The 26,926-nt window shown below is 36.8% G+C and overlaps 1 protein-coding gene across 1 annotated transcript in view; it reads right to left on the reverse strand.

Moving 5' to 3' along the window:
• nompC (no mechanoreceptor potential C) overlaps window positions 1-26,285 on the reverse strand; it is a 517,130-nt gene extending 490,845 nt beyond the window's left edge. The window contains exon 1 of the mRNA XM_071598936.1: window positions 25,905-26,285. Within this exon, the coding sequence (XP_071455037.1) occupies window positions 25,905-26,285 (381 nt within the window). The remainder of the gene's footprint in view (window positions 1-25,904) is intronic.
• Between the last annotated feature and the right edge of the window lie 641 nt (window positions 26,286-26,926).

Raw genomic sequence — 26,926 nt, forward strand, 5'->3', positions numbered from 1 at the left:
TTTTTGTGCCCAAAGATAAAAATGTCCTTCTTAAAGGTTTTCTCGATCCCCTACTCTCTTAAGTTAAAATCTATAGGAGGTATCAGCATGAATGAAATGTATTTTTAAAATATTTTCCCTAATACAACCGACTGGTACAATAATATTATTTTCAACAAATACTTGAGTCCTCAGGAACATTTCAATATTATTTAGTAGCTTTCGAGTCGTAATACCATTATTAAAATGCCTGCTTTTAAATTATTGTTATCAAATATAAAAGCTCGCGAGGAATTATTTTTTCTCTCTGCTTTAATTCACATTTATGCATTTTCATTTCGGTAGAATTTCTAACTTCCACTGGTATTAACATGAAAATTAGCTTGTGTGAATTTTTGCAATATAAAAGTATCGTGCTTTAGTGATGGTTATTTCTTCATTTATAAATAATTTGTGATGGTTTATCATCAATTCCTAGTTACTTAATTTAAATCAAATTATTCGTGTTCCAGTTGGCAAAAAGCAAAAAGCTTTAAAAACTGTTATATTATTTTAACAATGAAACAGAAATCGTTTATATATATCTTCAGGTTTTAAGTAGCAATATTCCAACTTAATTGGCTTAATTTTGTGGCCTAATTTCATGAAAGTATTTATATATTTTTAAAATCATTTTGTGAAAGTGTTGCATTTCTACAACTTCAAATTACTGACATTTTCAAAAGAAGACATTGATCAAAATTAAAATGCAATGGAATAGAAATGATTACGGGACTCACTGGTCCAAAAACATATTTCAAAAAGAAAACCCTATTTGATGTGTCTTTTATAACGTCCTATGATATACATACGTCCTATACACATCATGGGACAGAAATTGAGATGAAAACATTGCGGTTTGTACCCAAGGTCGATTTAGGTTGTGTCAAAATCTCATAATTATCCAAATTAAAAATCATATGGTGTTTATCAAACTCCAGCCTTAAGTAAGCATCATCGACAAATGTGGTGGGAAATGCTTCCCTTGTGTATTATCCATACGTCACTGCGAGTAAATGTTGGGGAAAATATTAGGTCCCGTCTCTCATATCAACAATACTACGTATTTTTCATCCCCGAGCCTCTTTCGTCTTAGCCCTCTTGTCTGTTACATTGAATTTACCATAGTCATCCGTTTAAAAATTATAAAAACCGTTTAACCTAAATTATGCGAAGCATTTTAGAATATGCTATAAATTTTTCTAAAGACTATCCTTACTATCAATCGATGATGAAGCGAGGGAACTAGCATTACTGGTGTGATTCATGCGAATTCGTATGAAGCTAACAAGTAAGAGAATTTTCAATTGCTAGTCCCCGTTAAGTAGGGTAGTCTTCCTAATTTCGTAGCCAAAAAGTATAGCCGTAACCAATAAGAAATATGACTACATATTTCAACATAGACTGGGGCACATTTTTCGGAAAACTAACCTTTTTATCCTATTGAAAGTATAGTCACAGCCGAAGTAGCAGTTTTGTAGAGAATTAATTCAGAGCTATGGTGTTTTCAAAACTTCTCTCTGGCTCTGGCTGGTAGGCATAGGTGTAATAATATAAAGGTGTATCCCATCAATGAATCTAAATTGCCGCACATTACAGTGATTCTCTAAATTGGCTTCCAGTGAGGAGTTCTGAATCCATCTCCGGGTCATTCTCATCTACCCACTCTGCCTAGCAAAGGAGATTTGGTCATGAGATGTCAGTTAAAAAAATGAAACCTTTCTCACAGCTTGTTTTATATGGGAGTTTCAGTCATGCCAGGGGCACCCTTTGAGTAGGATATGGCAATGTGAAGAAAACCGCGCTAATAATCCAAAAAGGAACAAAATGTTTATACCATTATAACTTATTTCATTTAGTCAAAAGCAAGGCGCTGGTCGTATAATACAAGAATTATTTTGATGAAGAAACAGTCGACAACTAGAGTTTCAGTGAAATTTCTTCAAAGTAAACTCGCTTTGAGTTCATCCAGTTTACTTTTCCAGAAAAATTTTCAAAGCATGAGAAATATTTATTTACGGGGCAAATGGCAATCTTCTGATTTATCGTTGGGAGTGACACCTCGAATAATTTTAGAGACCGCATAACAGGAAAATGTTATTCGCAAACCTATTTTATCAAGTGAAATAACATACATATGATCGTAGAAAAGTACATATGATCGTAGAACAGTACATATGTTCGTAGAACACTACATATGATCGTAGAACAGTACATATGATATCATATGCGCACATAAAGGTGAGAAAGCCAAGAATACTGAATTTTATGTAACAGCTTAGTCTTGATATTTTTCTGGTTGATTGGGAAACTGATGTTGATGATGTGGGGATTTCCTTTTTTTTTTATTAAATTGATGTTTGGAAGTTTCCTTTAAGTGTATTTTTTTCTGACTGATTTTATTTATTCTCTTTTGTAATGTCGATTGGAATTGAGATGTCATGTTATTTTTCCAAGGCAAGTTTTATTGTAATACTTGGGACTTGTATACCACCTGAAATTATCTATATGCGCTTTAATAATAATATTAATAACCAGATTGGGAACAAATTAAATTTAGGTAGGAAATATCAAAACATTTACGCACGGTGCAGTACTAAATAAATCACTAAGTAATTATCCTTAAATAATTGTCTCTGACTTAATCTATTCCTAATACATTTCAAGCATTAATTCGCACGGAGGTTAAATTAAGGTTATGTTATACACTATATTACATTTTTTAAAATGATCATATTAATTTGTAATACAGCTAAGTTTTTCGACAATGAAATATTTCATTCGGCATTATATGAATACATAATACATAAGAAATTTAAATGAAATGCTTCCATTTTACGGTAGCCGAAATGCAATCCAGTTTAAGCTGTAAATTATGAGTAATTTTTCAAAAAAGTATTTACTCTCGCAATTTAAAACTAGAGATACAATCGATTATGATAACATAGAAAATAATGTAAATCTGTGCAATTATTTTCATTACAGAAGATCAATATAAATGACCCTATTTCTTTACAGCTTATTCTTTAATGTAAATTACGTCATGTAATTTATGATAAACTTTCCGTCAGTAGCAATTACGAATAAGAACAATCGCGAATGCATATTTTAATCAACCTTTTACACTCTTTTGTTAAAAAATATTTGACTAGAAACATTTTGCAAAATTCTGTCGATAAAATTAAAGTAACCGGAGTAAGCAGTAACTTTTAGCAAAAATAAATTGGAGGACATACAAAAATAAACGAACTTTGGGGCTACGAGTTCACATCGTATGATTTGGGAAAAATTACATTATCATTCATATTTTTGAGAACACAAAAGTAGGTAACATATCCTATGTCATTAGAAGGCTATAGTTGAATTTTCTGATAAAACATAAAATGGTCCTTCTCCAACGCATAATGAAAACATGGCAATGTGCAGTTATAGAGTTGTCATTCATTAGAAATAGTTCCTGCTTTCAAATAAACTTAACTTTATTTTCATCACTTGCATCAAATGAGAGTTTCAATACCAGGATATAATGTTTACATGTAAGACTTACAAGACTTCATTACGCTTTTATGAAAGGGTTATCGAAATAGTAATTTATTTTCAGCAAGAATCAAACGTATAAAGACAACCTCAGAGTTTGTTTTGAATGTTATTTTTCAAATAATGAAAACATTCTCTGTAAATATTTCAAAGCAAATTTGAACTTTGTAAGCCATCCCTTATTAAACGGCATCGAATTACAAAAATTGGTAAAAAATAATAAGAACTAACATAAAAGGTGCACAAATTGCAATGTGGGAATCACCACGATGGATAAGAATTAAAACTTTCCTAGTTGACACAAGAAACAGCTCTTGCTTCATTGCTTTCCTTTCATCATTGATTTGAAAAATGATTTTTCGAAGGATAAAATCGTCGTAGAATAAACAAGACTCCAAGCAACATGCTAATCTCTCTCATCTCGCTCCAAATTCATAATTTTTATTATTTGCTTATTCACACAGTGCAATTCAAAGAAGTCCAGCTAGCGTGCATGCGTTACTTTTTCAAATTGCGCAATACTAGAAGGACGCCCACCAGCGGGCAGGGTCTCAAGGCAATTCGAGGCGTAAGTTCATAAGTTATAGTCGTTTCAGGACACGCTTGGGTGCCCACTCAAGGTCGCGCCATTCTCCTGGACTATTCCGACTTATATTTTCCCAGGGCTTGTCTATGGAATCACAACGCATATTATCCACTTTTTTTTAATTTAACTGCGTCAGGAAAACTTGATTGAAAAATATTTAATACAATTTTATGATTAATCCTTCCTTAAACATAAAATAAGGTGCCAGTACACGTTTTCTCATATGGTGGTTGTAGCAACGAAAGGTCTATCTCACATATCACTTGGTGTGGTGCATCATACATTGACCAACAATAAGAGGAAGGAAAAAATCTGCACAATATCCATATTCATTTTTATTATTCCTCGTCTCAAGTTGCTAAATTCTGAAAATTTCAACTCTTTAACAACCTTTTTTCCTGGAACAGTTAAAATAGAAAAATAATAGCATAACTTAATCCTATCATAAGAAACAATAAATTGATGTCAAGCCTTTTGTTTACGAGGCCATCTGTGACCTTCAGAAGACCTCCGAACCTAAGCAAAATTCTGAAATCAACGAAGTCATTGCATCCACCTCCTCCTCTGCCTTCCGCTGAGCTTTCAGGCGTTCAATATGCACATGCTGCCTTATCCAGCGATCTTCCTTATATTCTCAAATTAAATGCTAAACAAATTACGCTAGGCCAGCCTACTAAATTTAATGGCTAAACCCAACAGCAGTAATCATGTAATTAAAATATGATGGAAATTATTTTTATGTTGAATCATATAAAGTCCATTATTTTATATAAAACTTTTTCCTTTCGACATTTCCGTCGACTAATTTAAAATGCGGACCATTAAGAGGCATATATGCAGAGTTAAGTGACATAAAAATGTTCAGTTCTGTTTCAGCATAAGAAAATGCCACCTTGCAGAAAAAAATGAGTATTGATTGTAACTTCGACTTCAGAGAAATAACGATGCAAATCACTTGAAACGGACGTCTTGATAAATCAGTTCCTTGCAACTTTGATAAAAAGATGAACGCTAGCCTTAGCTCGCTTCGTCGGATTCGATGATATCATGATATTTCTTTGAACGCTGAGGTCACTATGAGACCTCACCTAAAAAGGGTGCGCTTTCATCAGTCCCTTGTGAAATTTGGATGAAATATCTTTATCTGACTGGTCGCGGCAGCAGTATTTGACGGCTACCAGCTCGTGACAAGACCAATAGCAAGGTGGGCGGCGCTCGTGCGACTGGGGCGCAAATCACCACGCACAGTCACTCGGCCTCTGACTCACCCTAACCATCGCGGCGCTGCCGTTGTCGGAAACTAGAGTGATTCACGCAGTAAAGGAAAGATACAAATCCAGATAGGAGAGCACTTTACTGGCATTTGAAAGTGAAATAACCGCGATAAACCGCTGAACCGCGATTCGATAAAGTTCAGTAAAACAGTGCTCATTAGTATTTCGACATAATGGAATTCAAAACCTAAAACACGATACTTGGTGTAATACTATTTTCTATTCATTAATTTAAAAGTAATTCTAATAAGATTATCCATTTAAATATTGGATGCCCTTAGTATGCTTTTCAATCAAATGCATATTTATTGGCCAAAGATAGAGAATTCGTTTGTCCGAATAACAAAAGGTCAGAGGCTTTATTATCTTTTTTAATATTTACTATGCGATGTTCTTTATGCTGCAGTTAACCTTTGTCAGTCACCGTTACTTGAAAACTATATTACCATCTGAGTATACATAAAGAGAACGAGGTCTAGCTCCTATTATATACACCTTGTTTGTGGCTTTCCTCAAAACACGTGCGTATTCATATAGCTATAAAAACTTCTCAAGCCAATTCTGAAAATGAGGAAATTAAATAAACTTTCCCTTCCAAAAATGCAATGATTTGTTTATGATTACAACATCTTGAAAAAAATGAAATTTTGCTTGATATTACATTAGATTTGTCTTGCGTAAAAACCTGAAAAAATTATAATCTAAGGCCTATCACGGATGTTTAACTAACACCTAAGGAATGTAACAGTGCTTTCACCCGTAAGCTTTCGTGATACCTGCCCTTCTTTCTTACGCTGAGCCTTATGTCTCATCTTATATTAATTGTCCCTCGCGCTGATAACTGTCTCTATGGAAAGCTAGTACGCTACGTGTATTTTACGAGCGGCACAAATTGGTGTTCCATTTACGGCAGCACTTTCTAAGAATACTTAAAAAATATAAAACGAAGTAATTTTCCTCTTGACCAGAACCAATAGGGTCAACTGCTAGTGTAGCATCGCGATGGAAGTCGCTTGGCTGCTGAGATTAATGAGCCATTAGGGATATCTAGGAGTATAATTAGAGCAAGGACGCAGACAGGAGATAAGAGAAATCCGACGTCGACATTGGCCTACTCTCAAAGAAAGTTTCACATAGGTTTAGCCTTTAATGCTTCATTCGAGGGATGGTGTTATTTATGCTACGGGTTTGCCATCTATTTAAATTAAAACCAGAACGTACCGAAAAAAAAACCATTCCGAAAATTAAAATTGACCAAGTAAAAGGCGGAGGAATCCATTCACATCCCAATAGGAAACGGTGTCGAATGTTTCATAAATTTTCCGCGTTAACAATTCGGGTTCGATTCAAAGGGTTGTCTTTTGCACTCAAATTTCAATCCCTGCCCTTCCTTTAAACGGTTCAAATATATCGTTCGTTCAACCACGTAGGAAATAGTATGCTTATTTGACCGAAAATTAGTGAAAAAAATTCTCCGCAATAGATAGTGATAGGCACTTCTATTATGTTTGGTGAAACAGCAATATACTTTCGATAATTTGTGACCACTTCCTCCGAAGACTACTATTTCATTCATTACTATTAACGAACTTCATTTAAACCTGTATGATGCCTGGCAATAAACCGACGTTTGTGAGTCTATGCCTAACGTACACTTATCATAGTTGTGAGAAAGTAAAATGTGAGATTGAAGATGGTGCTCGAAAGTATTCTTATAATTGCCGTGAGGGAAAGGAGAACGGTGAGATGGAGAACAGGTGTTCATATTAGGAATAGAATTTCGGACGGTATCAAAAAACAACAAGGAATTTAAGGATATAACAAGACCACAAGAAAGAAAATAAAATCAAAATATTTATCTTTTATACAACGCTAAAGCAAGCAAAATACTTACTACTACTATACTAAACTAATGCTACACTACACTAATTTGAAAATATGCTAATATTGTTATCAGTTAAATTAACAAATATTATTTTAGTTAAAAAATTAGTTGATGGGTGAGGGTTACTAGAGAGGCGCTTATATATTTTTTTATTTACATTTCTAATGCTTAAAGAATGCCGTGAAGAGGCAAATAACTTTAATTTGAAGAATTTTGCAAAATATTAACAGATTGAATGATTTTGGATCCCCAGAATTTTTACCCAAAGAATTGTATTCCAGAAGACTGAGAGTGAAGAATACACCTAATCTCTCTAATTTAATTTGTATAATCTCTCCTTCCATGGTATTATGAGGCAAATCATACACGTTCAACATCATCAATTAAGACTTGTCCTTCAAATCCATTCAAGAAATGCTGTCTGCAATTTTAACTTTGCTCTCTAAGTGATTTCCAACCCAGATTCTCTAATAATATTAATAAGCTACTCATTTTATCATAGCAATATTTTACCATTCTTGCTCTCCTACGCTGCACGCGATCGGCAATCAATCCAACTTCATGAGGATTCTTTATAGCAGCAGCATATTCTAAATACGGCGTAACCATCGAAAGATAACATTACTCTTTATTCTTCTAATCACCCATTTTCCCCAATGCCCTTCAAATAAATCGTAATTGTATGCTTTCTTTTCTAATTATTTCTTTTATATGTTTCCCTCCGGTCGTTTGTGAGTGTAAGACCTAAGTATTGAATCGAATCTACCATTTCTATTTCGGCATTCCTGGCACAGATGGCATTCGGGAGGGAACTGCTCCTATCCCAAAAATATATCACTGCGCACTTTTTTCAGTTTATTGTAATTGCTCAATGCCACTCCAACGTTTTATATCATTAAAATCATACGCTTAATGCACGTAATTCTCAGGATTATGGATATATATGCGAACCACTGCAATGTTGGCAGAAAATTGCACCTTACCACGGAGTTAGTGTCACTAATGTAAAGAATGAATGAAACGGGTCCGATAACACTTCCCTGACGAACGCCTTAACTACCTTTTGTACGCAACCCGCAACCATTGGAAAAGTTTAAACTAGCCCAGAAAATTTTTCATTTTGCCTTAAGCTCTCTGTAGATTACTGTGAGGTATTTTTTCAAAAGATTTTTTTGCGTTGAAAAACCAAGTCAAATGGAAAATTACTCTCTCCCGAAACAAATATATCATGAAGAAAAAGCGCAAGTTGCAAAATATAATACCCTGCAATTCACAGCTAAGGTGTGTGACGGGGTGATCACACCCCAGAATACATTAACATTACATTAATCAAACCATATTAGCCAAGTGTAAGCACCAGAACACTTAAAGAAGTTACATATTGAATAGCAGTAGAAGAGATAACCACCTCACGCAGGTTTTACCTACGCGTGGCGTAGTAGCTCAAATAAAAATTTATCAAGTAACCATTGTTACATGTGCTGATATTAACCTGTGCTATCAACTCTTAGAACTGGATAACCCAGTAAACATGAAGTATTGGGTTTTACTCGAACTTGTATGAAATGAAAATGATAAAATAAACGTAACTGTAGATTTTTCAACAGCATCCCTGTTAAGATGTCGTGCGGAGGGTACTTCATATGCAGTTCTCCGCCATTCGAATAGGTCATTACAACGGAGAGCCCCTAAACACCTTTCGTTCGCAGTAGGCAAATGCCTACTTCGAACTATACTTCACCTCCCTCCGTTCCCAAAAAATTCCTACCTTCACCAAATCGTCTGCCTTTCCGTAATGGCCCCAGTGACCTCAGATTCCCGTGCATGTTGAATACTACTGGCACTACCCAAGCCCACGACTAAAAACAATAGCAAACAAACCAAATGCCTGCCACATTTTACAGGTATAGGTACCTTAACACGGGCAGCTAACGAAGGCTATAACTAAGTATCATGTATATGTGGCTTTGGTAGAAACCTTTTGCATTTGTAGTCCTAAGTATACTCTATCAAATAAACATGATAAAACAGGGGTCATGTTACATAAAAATTGGCTTTGAAATTTCATAGTGTATTTTATACACAGACTATTTATCGTGGTGGACTGTCACTAGAATAACTTTGGCTTAACTTCGCAGAGATACAAGTCATTAATAAACTGATATTATGAACGCAATGATGAGTTCCGACAGAATACCAAAACAGTAACTAATTACATTTGCTTCAATGATATTGAATAATTGGCGGAAAAAACAATAGGAATCCTACAGCTTCGAAAATTACCGCGTGAGAAATAATTCTCAATAATTTTAAAAGGACGAATAAAAATTGAATTAGGGCTTCAGATTTCTTAAAAACTGTGTATTCACAGGATAAATGTTAACGAACCATGCATGAATAGTTGCTAAATTGCTATTACTCGCTCGCAATTAACACAATAACTTAGGTAACACATTTATTTTTGCAGTGACAATCGAAACTCCTTGGCTAATTTTTTTTGTGGCTGTGGATCGTATTTTAATAATAACAATAAGCTGTCTACACTAGACGAAACTTGACACGAGCTGGAGACGAATGGGTTGATTGATCTTGTTTGCCTCCAAAGCATTAAATTTGCGATGGATCGTAACCGTTGAATGCATTGGTCTAGGAGGCCTAATGATTAGCATGATTCAAGCAAGGCGTGTCACATTTCGGGCGGGACGTGAATGTATTGACTCTGGAGTCACTTTCTCTCTTCTCACTGTTTCTCACTTACATCCAAATGCCATGAGCTATTTCCAGCTATTTGAAGGAACGTGGGAATTCAAAGATTTGGCACGGTGGAATATAGGAATTTCCTAACTACTTAGGTCTCCTAAAATAATTCATTAAATTGTTGAAAAATATTTATTATGACGCGTAGAGCTGTGTAGAAAGTAGCTAGTGTTTCATCAATAAAAATTCTTAATTATGTGAAAGAAAATTCGTTGATTTATCGTTCGGAGGAAACGCATAACCGTCTACTATCTAAATCATCTTTATTTAAATAAAATGTAGAATGCCTTAAATCCCGAAATAGGTGAGCGGAAGGATGGGGGAGTGTTGCCGCGGTGGTACATATCTGGGAGGCGTTTGTATTTCAACCCCAGCAGCGAGCGGTGTGTACATAACAAGAGAACCTCCGATCGTCCACCCACTCCCACCCACCCACCGTCCTCCCCAAAACGGTTGCGAACATCACGGGCGAAGGAAGGGTCTCGACCCCTCGTGGAAGCGAGAGAAGTGAGCGAATGCAGTGGCGCCCTCGCCCGTGACTTCTCGCACGCGATGCCGAGTGGTACGTCACGGCACGGGGGGGATATTTGGGGAGGAAAGGGGAAAGATGGTAGGGGAAGAGAGACAAAAAGGGGAAGGAAGAGGGGGGGTAAGAGTTGAAACGGAATAGCATGAAGGAAAAAGGGAGAGGAAATGGAAAGAGAGAAAATGAGAGTGCGGAGAAGGAAAGCCAATTGGATTCTACAGGGACGAAATTTGGACCCCTCCTCGGCTTCTACAAATATTATATTATCCGAATTGTTAAGCCAATTAAGAATAATGAAAACATGATACATGGAGATACGAAGCAATACTCTACGCTCTCAACACAGGTTGAATTGTGTCCGAACTAAAATTTAAATAAGAAATAAAACACTAAACACTAGAAGAGAACGAGGAACATTAAATTAATGAATATCCCGCAGAAAAGGAAAAAACAAAGGATAAAATAAAAAATTCCCTAGAGATAAAACTCAAATACACGCAAAAATAAATTATTGAAGCCATTTTGAAGTTGAGTCAGCACCAAATGCAAACAACGAAACTCAGTTTTTGCACGATTGTTTAAGATAAGTATATCAGTTCGAAAATTGTTATTTATCTCTTTTTTGGCTATCTGATGAGATAATGCAGGTTTTTGAATGTTTACTGAATACCAATTTAAATTTGTTTAGTATTTATTAGATTTTCTCAGTCAGCTCATTCTGCTCCATAAATACCACTCTTGATGTGTGCCCTCCTCATTGGCACTTGACGGTGGAAGGTCTTGTGCGTTTGGATGACGCCTGGAGTGTCGCCTGTGTAGACGGTAGCTATGATAATTATTTGCGGCAATGTCACACATAGGTCGAAGAGTAAGAGCCAAAGAAAAGGATCAGTGAGGTGGCGAGTGACCCCAGTTTGGCGGCCATTTGACTTATAGCGTCACGTTAAAAATCAGGATTTCAAGAGACAATGGGAAAACTCTTAAATCAATTATTACCTGAAACGATGTTGAGCACAGAAGTTTTCCCCAGAAAAAGGTTCGTTAACACTTTTATATAGATCGTGGTTTTGTACGGCACGAAAACATGGTCGTTTAAGCCAGATGTTTAACATAGGTTGAAAGATTTTAAAATTTATTTGGAGGAAGGATAGAAAAGGAGAAATGAAATTGGCATGAAGGAAAATAAAAGAAGAACTGCAAGACAGAGAGGGAGAAGAGGGATTTTTGGGAGAAATCCGAAGGAGAAGGTAAGATGAATGCAGAACATATTGCTTGGCAATAGGATGATGCAGATTATGATAGTGGGAGAACGTTAGGCAAATTTGGAAAGGGTAGGAATTTACAGGGTGGGAATGGAATAAATGAATGTAGGTAGTTTGCGAAATTGAAGAAGGGTTTATCGCTGTAACAGCTATCAGGTTTTATTTTTGTTGGGCGGGTAAAGAAATAAATCGCTTTAGCATTCTATAGCCTATATCCAGCCAAAACTTACCCAAAATGACAGAATACCAAATAACAATAATATGCAATATAATGCCCATTTTTTCTCTCATCGCAAATTATTATTCAACCTGTTTTTCAACAACCCCTTACAGCCCTGTATGTTTTTCTTTCACTTTCTCCGCAAAATCATATTCCATTATCTAATTTAACCTCTTTAACCTCGTTTGCGTTTTACTCATTTGTCATCTCTTCCTAAACCTCCTGGCGACAGTCTCAATCTAGGCTCGGAAATAAGCATTTAAGAAGTTGTTAAACAATTGTGTAGCATCATGCCTAAAATTTTATCAAATAAATCATACATTCCATCCTGTTTTTTTCGTGCATTTTTCTTACCAAATGCCAATTTTGTCCACTTTTTCAAGTAATTTGACTAGACAGGTGCATTCCAAATAATTAGCGCATAATATTTTCAATTTTGAAGTTACGTTACTATATCTTCAAAATTGAAAATATGATCATTTGACTAATGTATCTGCTAATCTATAACTAATAAACATAGTACAAACAAACAAGAAACTACGCCTACAATTTCATAATATATCCTTTAGTCAATTGGGAATGATCTACGATTGTAATATTCAGGTTTGGTTTGAAATGTCCTAAATGCAACAAGAGCAAAACAAATGGCGGAAATTCAAAAAATTCCTAAAATAAATTTTTCTCGTGGTAATTAAAAATAGACTTCTAAATAGTTTGTGGGTCTGCAGTTAATGTCCATAAATATGCTTTGCAATAAAATATTCATAAATACATATTGAAGGAACCAAAGTAGAAAAGTTATGCAGAATAAATTGTTTCTAAGGGGCATTAGAAATAGGGATTTGTTGTGGCTTTGAAATTAACAGTAAAATTTCAATCAAAAAGCATATTCTAAATCACTGAGGGTAAATCTTAAGAGAAAGAACTGCTCTTTAGGGATAGACAAAAATCTACATTCTGTGGTTAAACTGAAATTATACCAAAAAATATCACCGCAACAAAATTACACTCCTAACGGAGATTTTGACCCTTGAAATGAAATACAGGGTCGTACCCAAAAGTGGTAGGACTGATTTTCTCTGGCGCAAACGGAGCGGTGGAGGGGGGTCTGCCTGGCAGGGTAAGGTGGAGGGGGCTCCTAGCAACAGACCGACACCAACTATCAGTCACCTGCGGGCTGTCGTTGAGTGAGGATACCGTTTTTAGTGAAGCAAGTTTTTTGTCCGCGTCGAAAAACAAAATGAAAATCTGAATTTAGAGCAACGTTATTCCGTGAAGTTTTGTGCGAAACTCGGGAAGACGGCAACTGAGACCCTCGATATGATCAAGCAGGCTTATGGGGACACTGCCTTAAGCCGTTCCACAGTATTTGAGTGGCACAAGTTGTTTAAAGAGGGTAGGGAGCTCGTTGAACACGACCATCGCTCCGGACGGCCGTCGACGGCAAGAACCGACACGAATGTGGACAGAGTGAGGACACTGCTGAACACAGACCGACGCTTAACCAGTGAAGAAATTGCAGACCAGTTGGGTCTGTTTGCATCCAACGTCCAACGCAATATTTCACAGGATTTGGCCATGCGCAAGGTGTGCGCCAAGATGGTGCCGAAAATTCTGCCATGGCGCGCTCGTCGTCAGACAGCTCCTGGCCAAATACCGCGTTGCCACGTTGCCGCATCCGCCCTATTCTCCCGATCTGGCACCACTGGACTTCTTCTTCTTCCCCTTGATGAAAAGACAGCTCAAGGGACGACGTTTTGACTCGATAAAGGCCGTTCAAGAGGCTTCGACGAGGGTCATCAACGGCATCCCCAAAGAAAATTTCCAGCGGGCGAACGGGGAATGGGAGCAACGTTATACTAAGTGTGTAGCAGCTCAAGGAGCATACTTTGAAGATTATTAAGTCGTTGTAAATATATCGTCAATAAAATTCTTGTAAAAAAATCAGTCCTACCACTTTTGAGTGCGACTCTGTAATGCATAATGAAAACAATTATTTATAATTTTAAATAGTGGTGAGACATGAAAACTAATGAAATAAAACAGCAAAGAAAAAACGATAACTATTCCCTACGATAATTGCTAAAGGAAATTAAAATGGAGTAAACGAATGAGCAATTTCTACGACGAGTATATGAGAGACGTTAATTGTACATGTTTATCAAATTCGAAATATTTATGAAAAATATTAAGGATTGGTATACTTATTATATTAAGTAGACGATAAAAGATGAGAAAGTTGGTACCTATTACAGAGAACAATTATTATTGTTAGAATGTTTTATTATTCTCCTGGTGCTGACAGTACACATAAAGAAGCAAATAAAACATTTTTAGAACCTGGTTGCCAGCATACCTTTATAAAAGGAATGCTGGCCACCAGGACAGTGGACTTATACAAGAATATAGCTATAGAGCAGGAGGTATGTACGGATTGCGCTAACAAATCTAAATGAAAAGGAATGGATCAGTTTCTCTCACGGGATATTGTAAAACAATTATCTACTGTCATCAAAATATTTGCAGATAATATTTTAAAATATAAAACAATCATTTTGTAATTTTTTGTAGATATTTTTTATCCTGAGAAAATTTCAATGCAAATTTCTCACAATTAGCAGTGGATGAGTAGAAGAAGGTTAAACTGAAGGTAGGAAAAAAATCATTTTGCTTCTTTTTCCAGGATAAAAAAATATGTTCTAAAACTAATAAAGGAGAGTAACTGATTATTCTTATAACAAGAAAACGATTTAAGTATAGATTTAAAAGGACACAATGAAGAGAAGGATAGGGAAGAACTGTCTGAACGAAGAGAAGAAGAGAAGGGAAAGATAAATCGACCAAAGGGTAGTCTTACTTCCCAACCATTTGTTCCTTTCGTTTAACCAAGGAGAAAGCTCGTGTTCTGGTCCCTAAATGAGAAAAACCGTCATTTCCCGCTTAATGAAGCACGCCAACGTCACCCACGTAAGGCAGCGCATCGCTTATATTCCCCGCACTTCCACATTCACCACCTCCGAGCATTTATGTGCCCCATCCTTCGCCGCCAATCACACAATAGAAGTCCTCTGGGAATGAGGGTAAAACCCTTTCATTTCAGTGCGCTCGGGACGAGATGGAGGCGAGAAGGCGCGAGTGCAATTACGGGTGTTCGCGACGTGGGAGCGAGATGGGCAAAGGATGGGAATCAATTCTTTCCTCTCATTTGTCTAGTGCCCTGAACTCCCTTCCCCGCCACGTAATCTCGCTTCTACCTACCTCACGAAACAACTGGAATTAGCTGACAACTCGGAACAACTGGATCCATCCTGCGACATGTAACGACGGAGCAACAACAAAGTGACCTGCGCACGTGCGAGAGAAATCCGAGGTAAATAGATGAAAGAGTGAAATGGAATTAATAATTTAAGGAATAAAATGAATTGAAATAGCCCGTTTTTAAGCAGACAGCATGACACATGAAATGCATTCCAATTTCTTGCCGTGTCTTTGATTAAAAACATTTTTTCTTAACCCCGATTCTATGCATCACGAATCCGTTCACTGCCATTCTCACAGTGGATAAAGTGAGACCACTTTTCGTGATCTTCGTTGAACGCGATAAAATGATGTGTTAATGTGTGGTGAAGTGATGGGAAAATATGCGCGAACGTAACTGCAGAGAATATACACGAAAAGCTAAAGTTCTATCGATTATTTTATAAGTTCATTAATTTAAACTCATTGGCTTGCAGGACTTACTCAAAAAATTGTCAGTAAAAGAAGAAATTAGGAAGCCAAAATAAATCAATATTTTGATTAAGGATGGAAAATATCAATCTTTTAAGCGAAAATATTTTTCAAGGACGCATTCGGAGCCTAGAATTAGACAACAGAGTAAACTTCTAAGGGGTAGGGATGCTTTTTTATTACCGAACAACAATAGTGTAATAACATTTTCCCTACAAATAAAGTTGAATCATTTGAACTTGGAAAATAATCGCACTAATTTAGAGACAAAGTCATAATTAGACAATAAAATTCCATGCTTTGGAGACATTAATATTTCAAAAGTAGTTATGAACATATAAGCAATATTTATTTTGATTTATATTAAATAAAAAATATATACTAAGGGAGAAGGAACGGGAAAACTCCACAGTTGGATATACCCCTCATTCTGATTAGCACTTTCATGCTCTTCAGGTAATCATTGGAAAAAGGTACCTATGGGTCTTCAAACATCCATTATATGTTTTACTTAGGGAAAAGCATGTAACCAAGGAGATGAAGGATAATCTATAAACAGTGGCGAGATTATTATTTCAAATTGAAGACAATATTTCAATGTAACAGGTAGTGCATTTTAAAGCATCCTTATGCAGCGTCATTGTCTTTTCTTTTTCTCTGAAGCTTTTCTTGTAACCCAATTCTCACAGCCACTGTGTTTTGCTTACAGCAAACATATACATATATGCCTCGAATTTTGCGTTGAAACCTGAACACAATTGATCCTCACTCTAAACAGGTGATAATTGTTCATAAATGTTACGTTTAGTAAATTTTCTTGATTTCTTAAAATAAGCGCGTGATTATATTGACTTAGCCTAATGCAATTACTCTAAATAATGTTTGAAAGATGCGGTAACGGCAGACTGGCCACTGCTCCGAGGAATGTGAAACTTGATCAAGTGGATGGGAGATCTGGTCTTGGAAACAGGAAGATTAGCGGAGATTGGGGCTATGAAATGGGTGTGGCGAAGAAAAGAGATTGTAAGTTTAACGGATGAAGCAGTCAAAAGCCGATGTTATAATTAGGATCGAAGAAGAGAATAAGTAAAGTAGGGGAATCCGAAGAAATTTGATAAAGTGAATGGAGAACATAAAGAAAGATAGTAATATGTTGAGGGCCATGATAGAAGATAGAACGTCAGATAGGCGGGGTAGAGGAATGAAGAGAGTCAGATTTATGGAGAACATGATATCAGGCAGGAGATACTTACAACAGCCAATGGAAGAAAATTTAAAATTATATTGAGATAATTAAAAAATATTTTATTGATTCAGTCTGTAAGACTGACTGTCCATGTGTTATTAATATAAATATGAATATAAATATATATATATATATATACACAAGGGTCATCCGGAAAGTAGTACCCGTTCGTGCCGCATGAAGTGCTGACGACGCGAGTAGCCGCTGGACGAGGTCAGATAGCTTCAGTGGCTTGTCTGCCTTCTCTGAGCCAAGTTGCGTGACGCTAGCATTGCCTGTGTTGTTTCTGTGATTGTTTACAATGTTTAAAAAAATTGAGAACGCCGCCAGTTGTGAAGTGAGGGCAGTGATTAAATTCCTCAATGCAAGAAACGTTCGCCCATGTGATATTCATCGCCAATTAAAGGAGGTGTATGGAGACAATGTAATGGACGAGTCGTCTGTTCGGCGGTGGTGTCGCAACTTCAACATGGGGAGGGGGAACACACACGACGATGAGCGTTCGGAGAGACCGTCTGTCATTACAGACCAACTGGTGAGCTCAGTTGACGAATTCGTGAGGAACGATCGGCGCGTCACAATTGATGACATCTGTGAGCATTTTCCCAATGTTTCTCGAACAATTGTTCATGAAATTGTTAAACACCATCTGCATTATGCAAAAATTTGTGCAAGATGGGTCCCTCGCGTATCTCAATGAGCTGGCGGCGAAGGACTATGCAGCAGGAATACAGAAACTTGTCACACGTTATGACAAATGCCTTAATTTGCTTGGAGATTATGTTGAGAAGTAGTTTAAAGTATCCTCTTTCAAATAAAATTTTTTATGTTTGTTAATATTTACTTTTGTGTCTTTATTTCACGAACGGGTACTACTTTCCGGATGACCCTCGTGTATATATATATATATATATATATTAATTTTTGTCCACGTGTGTATATATACACACGCACAGTCAGTCTTACAGACTGAATTAATAAAATATTTTTTTTCAATATTTTTTCAGGGGGCATTGACCGGCAGTGGGATGTTGAAGACAATAATAGAGGGGAGAATTTTAGGCAAACGAGGAAAGGGAAGGAACAGGATAGGGATGTAGGACGGGATGAAGGGAGGAAGAAGTTACTCAGAGATGAAGAGGGGTCTGATGTAGAGTAGGATACTGGATTTTGTATTTTGTTAGGAATGACAAAATATTTATTTAGTAGCTGTGTCCATCCAAAAACCTACCTTAACCGATAGATTACCTAATAATATATATATATATATATATATATATATATATATATATATATATATATATATATATATATATATATTTATGTCGATCCTTAAACGTTGGAAATTAAGGCTGTAAACGTCTATTTTTAATTCTACGGAACCTTTCCAAATTTCCACATCGCAGAAATAGCGCTCGAAAAAATATTGGAATACATTAATGTCACGTGAGACCGTTCCGTAAATAATTATTTTCTGACCACAAAAAGAAGCTTCGCCACCGGATGTTGCGACACAAAGACGGCTACATATCAGAAATCTCCGAGAAATTTCTAAAACTCCAGCGATCGCTGGAAACCCTGACACATCCGAAGAGATTATCAATGGCCCAGGCCACCCACGCCAAAACAGCTGATCGCCTTGACCAGAGTCCATTAAGGCTGTAAACTTCCCTTTCCCCACCCCTCTCTCGGTCGATAACCGAAGGAAACTTAAGTCGGCGGAAGGAGGCAAGTTAAAAGGTAGGTCGCTGCGGCGGCCGAGCGAAAAGGCAGCGATATAATTACAAAAATTACCCTTACCAATCAAACAAGTATCCATTTGCGGGCAAAACAAGATTTCTCCCCAAAATTTTACAAACTTATTTCACAAACTTGATAACCACTGACTTAAAAAAACAATTTTTGATGTTATATACATGAAATATACTCTCGTCGATCATTCTTTCTTTAAAGCGAAACCATATCATCACCATGGAGAAGGTAGTTAAGAAACTGAGACTAGCGAGCAAATAAAAGATTCTTTGTAATTCCTGTATAAAATTCATGAAATCAATGACATGGTGCAGCAATTTATACGTTGCATTTGAATTTTTTCGCATACAATCTTGGAGGAAACAAGAAATACAAACAACGCCAATTAAAACATGTTGAGAGAAAACAAGATTGCAGTATGCGGTTTCCAGCCCAAATTTCACAAACTGCTTTCAACCTCTTTTAGCTCACCGAATATACTGAAATATTTGAAGATTCATGATATTTTCTAAAATATTTTCCATATTAATGTTCTATGATGTAAAACGCTGCCATCAAGATACTAAATTCAATCTATAATCAATAATATATCTTTATACTTGACTTATAGTCATTCCAAAAGGCAAAATCTAACCTGAGAGTTCTGTTCCAATACTTAAGTGCTTAAAACACCAGTGGTACAAAATAAACTTGGAGAAAAACATATTATGATTTAATTCAGAAAAGCTAGTTAGAAATAAGGATAACTTAGATTACATTGAATTTACTTACGCGTGCGTACATTCATAATGCAAAAAATATATCGACCGGAATGAGATCATTACTCAGTAAGGAGTAATTGGCTAGCTTATCTACCCGGTAATCGGAGATCAACGCTGGAGCTCCGATCAGGCAAAATGATTTAATGTTTCGTTTCCACACAGCATTTTAATTTAATCTCTTGTGTATGAATGAGGATACTAGTATTTGATTGCCCGTGGTTTTTTCCTTGTGAGGCGGCCTTACTTTCATATTTAACTTTATACTCTTCACGGTTTCATTATCGTAAGTGATGCATACCGTTCTCAGTTTATAATTGAATTAATCTTCTATTTAATTGGCAATCTACCACAATCAATTTTGGTGCAGTCAGCAAAAGCAAAGACACTAATAGTTCACCAAATATTCATGAATAAAAACGTAGACTCAAAAAGTTTTTAAGAGGCAACATTCGCAATATATCAGACATTAATCATCACCTTCAATAAATGAAGGGTTAACAATTGGTTCATTGCAAATATATCAATAATTTTTTATGGACTATACTGATGCATGTTTTTTTAGTCCTGGACTATTTTACGAGCACTATAATACCTTCAGTTTAAATAGGTGCTTCGTCATTCCCTCTTGAAACCTACCACCCACCTTAGGGAAAGTAATACGAAGCACGAACCGCATTATCTCAGTCCTTAAAATTGGCCATTTTAAATGACCTTGATGCCTCATGAACAGGGGTTTGGCCAGGAATGACCAAGCGTTTTATCACTTGTACTTTTGACCCTTTATAGCCGACGACTTTCGACAAATCATCGCTTTCTTCCGAGTTTAAAATACCATGCCCTATGCAGGGAAATAAAAGTAAATCGCACACATCATGATCGATAGCTGTTAAAATTAGCGTTGACGGATTTTCATTCCACATTTGTAAGTGCATATCTGTACTTCCTAGCCAAGAGAACTTTGTTTCAAATTAGAAATTCTAGTTTGGCAGCGTTTACTATACTAAATGAACAGTGTCAAAAAATAAAAATTATTCAAACAAATCTCATAATACTAAAAATAACTGAACAAATATTTTTGTGTAATTTGTGTGTAAACGAATGTTTTGGATGACACCAGAGTTTTTAGCAAAGAATGATCCGATTAAGCAAAGTTGGTCACATGTTCCCGATCTGTCTGCAAAACTGATAGATAGTTTCACTGAATGATTACTGCGTGATGTAATCATATGGTAAACTCCACAAATTGAGACAAGCATTAGCCCCCACAACCACTCCGTGCATAATTAGGAACCTCTCATCAGACTACTTACATCTATACTCGTATGTAGATAAATTTAGCACGAAGACAAATTTTCTACCTTTATATAAACTATTGAAAATAATATATCGGTAAATTAAAACTAATCACAATGTGATAGAACTCTTTTTTGTCTTGTCTTTAATTTTAAACGATAAAATCAAATAAAATTCTAAAATTATATTTCTTAACTTCAAATATCATACCAATAACGTGGAAAGAGAGGAAACTTCTATTACACACTATCTTTTTTTAAATTTGAAATAACATTTCTTCTGTGTCTACATGAAAAAATGCATCGGCAAAAATTATTCAACCTTCTGCTAAGGAGAAGGTGATGGAGACTCCAGAAGGTAACATTTAATCTAAAAACACTATTGCACCATGGAAACTTTAATTGCTGGCACCTACATTTTACCTTTCAAAGAACAGCTGGAATTCTGTTCGTGACTCTAAACCTTTCGTCTGAATTAAATTATCACATTAAACACCTATTCCCCAAAAGCTTTGTCAGCCTCCACTCAAAGTAAAACCTCCGAAAATCGCTTGACTTAAGGATTTAAATTAATTCATTTTGTATTTGTAAATCTAATAAATAATTTGATTTGTTTACAGCATTTCCATTTATAAGTGTGATAAGGAATAAATGGTCCGTACGAACTAATGATTATAATAAATATGTTTAATATTGTGTGTTTCTCAATTCATTTGAGGGACCAAAAGTTAACGGATCTACGCAGAATTGAAAGAGACTCAAGAAGTATGTGAAGCGTCATTATTCATAATACAGGACTACTGATTTCTCTAGAACTATCAAGCTACTATGTGACAAGTTTCCCGTGCAAGAGAATCCTCATAGTTAGAGTCGGGGAACAGAAAGAACGGTGGAATGAAACAAAATTGAACTTGAAATAAAACGCATATACATTTAAAGATTAAACACAGTAATCAACCCGAAGGTCGGTTTAGTAGGTGACGGTAGAGATCACCCAGTACTAAGCCCTATACGGCGTGTGAAAATTCACACATCAGGGTAGGGGGGCTAGTTCCTTTCCCTGTGCCGGTTATGGTTTCCCAGGAAGATCTGGTACCCGAAAGCTTGGGTGGAGCTGCAGGTGCCCAGAGTGCCTTGCCCGGGAATCGAACCCGGGACCCTCCGGTCAGCAGCCCAACGCTCTACCCACTGGACTACCGCGACCCCGATTTAATTTAAAGATTAAACATTTTATATTATGCCAACACAAAATGAACCAAATTTAGAAAATTGAGAATACGACTCATTTCATTGTACATTATGAAAATATGAGATTTTTTTCATTACAAAAAATTAGGTTCAGATCAAAGACTATAATCATGAGACAACGAATAAGATGATTGACCGATGCAGGCATAAAAACAAGAGTCCTTCCTGAATTCGAATTCCCTGTTAAGATTCGAGCATTGTAAATCATTGCTATAAAAACTGCTATTAAACCTTCAAAAAATTCCTAACAAAAATAACTTGCTTTTTTTCTGTTAATTAACATTTACTACAAATATTTATGAGCGAATGGAATGGAAGCGAGCAGGAAGCTGAAAGAATGAAAAATTACAGAAGCGCGGGTATGCTAATAAGTTTATTTTTGTCATTGCGGGCAGAGTGGGTAATGGGGGCAATGGAGTAGTACTACCGGAAATTAATCAAATAGTAGGTTCTCAACTTCGAAGAAAAACACATTGGAGAGAAAAAAGATGCCCACAGGTAAGCATTCCACGTCATAGACTTCGTAGAGCACTATATAGTTCACTGAAAACCCGTGCAAACACTTGAGTTCAAAATGTAACAGTTCTGCTACCGATGGAAATCTAACCACTCCAATGAGAGGTTTAAGAAGCGCCGCGGTGGATTAGTTCCTTGGTGTTAAGTTATCAGCCGCACTGAATACTGGATGGAAGGCTAATTCCGCCCGATGCTATTTGAGAAACAATATGAGGCGCCTAGCACGAAAATGACCAGGATTTTTAGAGGAGAGCGCTGTTATAACGACCGCAAATAACTCAGGAATAACCTTGGGCAGAATTCTATTTTGAGAGCTGGTGGAAGTGTGAAAAAGGTGAAGTTCCCTTCGCCTAAAATCTTTCTCATAATGAAAATTCCACTAGATATTGGTGAAAAAGTTTGAAAATTGTCACATTGTACAAAGTAAAAATTACTTTTAATTGTAAAACCACTAAAATTAATGAATTCGTCCGTAGTTTAGCACCTGATTTACCGAAAGAGTCAATCCGCCGTCTGACAGTTGAGCAGGGGAAAGTTAATTATGAGAACATAAACTTGGAAACTTGGGGCAACTTCTAAAATAGAACGAGAAGTTTTCATACAATCGCAATAAGTCACCTAAATACAAAGTAAAGTTTTACATTCTTCAAGGTTTATTGCTCTGATGGGAATGATGAAGTACGTAGAAACATTCCACCATATTTTTGAAGAATGTACCAAGTGAAAATAATGCTCGAACTTTTGATGCATTCTTAACCGAGAGCAGTCTTAAGAGGAAAGGTTATTAGCTCATTTGATCTCATGCGTTGGAATATTAAATTATAAAAGAAGCATATGGTAGGATTTAGATTAGTAAAATATTACCATTTCGCAAGAATTGGCATTGATCAATGCCCTTGCCGAATTTCAAACAATATTAATAATGTATACCGAACTGAGTTACCACAACGAACCTAAAGGCCAGCATAAGTCTAAATAGGCTAAGCTATTTGCAAATTAAGTTATTCCTATCCCAAAAAAATAATATTAGCTATGGCCTATAAAAATGACAATATCTCCTTTGATACTTAGTAAAATTTCAATTAAGGATTCTCAAGAAAAATGATTGATAGAAAAATTTTATTTCAATTAAATTTAATTTCTTCAATACCTACCAATCCGAGGAGATTTATACCCAGTTTTTTATGCAAATATTCAATTGAATACAAATATTAAATACTCCTGACTCAATTCATTCTCAGGGCAAGGCAATAATTGACTCTGGTTTCAATTTATGGGATGGTTACTTTTGCAACTTTTAATTTCAGATGACGAGGTTGGTATCGACACCAAAAATTTAACCGTTCATAAAATTAACCGTTGAAATATTCTGCGGCTAGAGTAAACTTTTTGCATGAATCCAAAAAGAGAATCAAATTAAATTACGATAATTGTTACTCTAAGAGATTAATATTTGCAGTTCGTCCCTTTGGAAAGCTTTCTCCACTTTTCATTTAGAATTACTTTGATTTTTATTATGGAATATTGCCCTCTACACTGATACACACTCAAAACGCGTGGCTAGTGGAGAGACAAAATTTATATTTAATACTGAATTACATGTGAGAAAACAAGTAAGGGGAAACAATCAGAGCCACCCACCCCGAAGAAATCGAGCAGTTTATTCTCGCCTCACAATGGACACACTCATTGCACTTTAAAATGGAGCCGCCAAATAGTTTATCAACTACTAATTTCCAACTAATAAAAAGAAGTACTACAGATATTTAGCACACATCCGTGTCAAGCGTCTTAACGTGGTCGAAAACTATGATGGGATATATAATAATAGTGTTGAACACGAAAATTTAGTCAAAGGCCGGCAATTTATTTCTTCTCGTGACAGCGATATTAAGTGAAGAAAACTTGAATTAAATATTGATGAAATATTTAATAATTTCTAGATTCAATCATGGACTATAAATGATGATGACTTTGCTAGAAAAACGCTAAATCGTGAGAAAATGAGGTGGGAGCTCATTAGAGACGTGCCGACCCTTGCCCCACTGTCTCTAGAACTCTAATGTAAGATTACTGCCATTCTACACTAAAATTAAATCTGTCGCACACAGCGAAAATATCTTTTAACTCTAAGAAAGTTAAAGCGATTAGCATTATCATGAGTTACTGAAATAATTAGACAGAAAGTTTTTCACTTTTAATTAAGAAAAAGGAAATCAATGAGGAAATTTGCCTGAAAAGATTCAGATTCAAAAGAGGGCAGCAGATAATGCTGTTGTACATGTCAGCAGAAAAGTTTAAATTTTCGGTTTAAAAATAATTAACATACTGACTTCCGCAAATTTTGCTCTCATTGGAGATATCTTACGGTCAATTTGTAAGGATTGGATGAAAAGAACTACTTCGAAAATGTAACTCATTGGTAAACCATGAAAATCAAGCCAAACGTCATTAAATTTTGGAATATTTTTCGTGAATTAATAAATTTGGATTATCATCAAATATGTCGGCGGGATACGCAAATATTTTGTTTATTTATGGTATACAGTTTATCTCTCTTGCATTAGCGAATAGAACATTTTGATCAAATCTGTATGGAGGCACTAATGCACGTTTTGCGGGTTGAGAGCAATTATGAGATAGGAAGTGGGCACCTAGAGCAATTTGCAAAATTATTTGATCACGTTGGGATAGGTTGATGATTTCGCTACAGGTGGAATTTACTAAGAAGCAGAGCGAAGAGCGAAACCTGGTGTCGACTGCCCAGCTTTAGATTACTTTTAGAAACGTTTCAATGGAACAACAGTTTAAAGTGCCATTCGACGGAGAGATAATTGTATCAGAAGTTATCCCTCATAGCTGTATTGAAGACCTCTTAAAACTGCTATTAAATAGAGATCGCAGTAGCACCTAATGTATGCACAACTACATTTAAAAGTGATTATGTTCAAATTGCAGGGATTACTATCCCGAGCTCTCGTTGTCCGTAAACAACACAGCAAAGATAGCACCTATCTCACTTCTTGAAAGTATATCTATTTTCATGATTTACAATATTATCACGTTTCTTAGTCATCATAAGAGCATGTAAAATGGGTGATTACGAAGTCATCTTAACCGGACGTATTAGAGGAAATATTAATACGGATTCTCCTTATCTTCCGACAATACGAACTGACTCAGAATCTGGGGAGCCACTTGTCGTGATGGAATTGGATATGGCGATGGTGGAAGGTCGCATTAGCATTTATTTCTTATCAGTAATTTTTATTCACTAATGATTGGAAGTCCGTACCGGGTCCATGACTCCCGCCAACGGCTGCGGAGGGCTTCCGTCCTCCGTGGTCGCCCCCTGAGCGATGAGGCGCTCCAGGTTCTTGAGAGCGCCCTCCACCGGCGGCCAGTCCGACTTGAGCGAGAAGTTGAGGATTCGGTTGGCCATCTCGCGAAGGTTGGCCCCCGCGCTGCCCGGCTTCTGCGCCGGCGGCTCCTCGGGAGCGCCGGTGCCGCCGTCTTTGGTGTCATCCTTGTTAGGGCCCCCGGGGGCCTTCTGGTCGTCACCACCGCCGCCCGTCCCACCGCCCGCTCCCCCACCGGCCGCGCCCCCCGTCCCGCCGGTGCCGGCAGCGCCCCCGCCATTGCTGCTCTTAGAGGTCTTCTTGCCTCCGGGTACCATGTCTTCGCTAGCCCGCTCTTCTTCTCGACACCGTCGGCTGCATTATACTTCCCACACCCGGAAGCTGGGAGACAAATGGCGGATAGTTTACTTGAGACACCAGGCTAAGAAACCCCGGGTAGGCTCTTTGCGTAGAATCAAAAATCGTGTCGGATGGAGGTCTGCGCGGTTACACAGCGCGAGACCACCCGGAAATCAATCAGGTTACCCTAACTCCAAGTTTAGCAGAATGGTTCTCACTATCGTGTCACCAATATTCATATGTCGTCGAAGTTACCGGTATTTTCGAAGGAAAAACCAAACTCCCCACACAAAGAAACAACCAATCACCACAAGGAAAATCCACACAAATTTTCACACTTGTTTCGTACGTCAATGGCTCAGTAAAAACACAGCTACCGGTCTTAACGACAAGTTATCACTCTCTTGTGAAAAAATACTCTGACCAAAAAAATATAGTATGCATTCAACAACTTTTCCTCTCGAACGTAAGGAAGACGGAGGCGTCCTCTGCCCCCTTGATAATCACCACGAGGGTGAATTGTACAATGGGGATTCTGACCCGCGCTTTGTCTCCTCTTGAACAAACAGCGAAGGCCCGGCGTGGGCACCGCACTGCCTTAAGGAGACCGACTGCCTCG

This window comes from Hetaerina americana, unplaced genomic scaffold (genome assembly GCF_022747635.1).
Source record: "Hetaerina americana unplaced genomic scaffold, ioHetAmer1.1.p SCAF_10, whole genome shotgun sequence".
Lineage (NCBI taxonomy): Eukaryota > Metazoa > Arthropoda > Insecta > Odonata > Calopterygidae > Hetaerina > Hetaerina americana.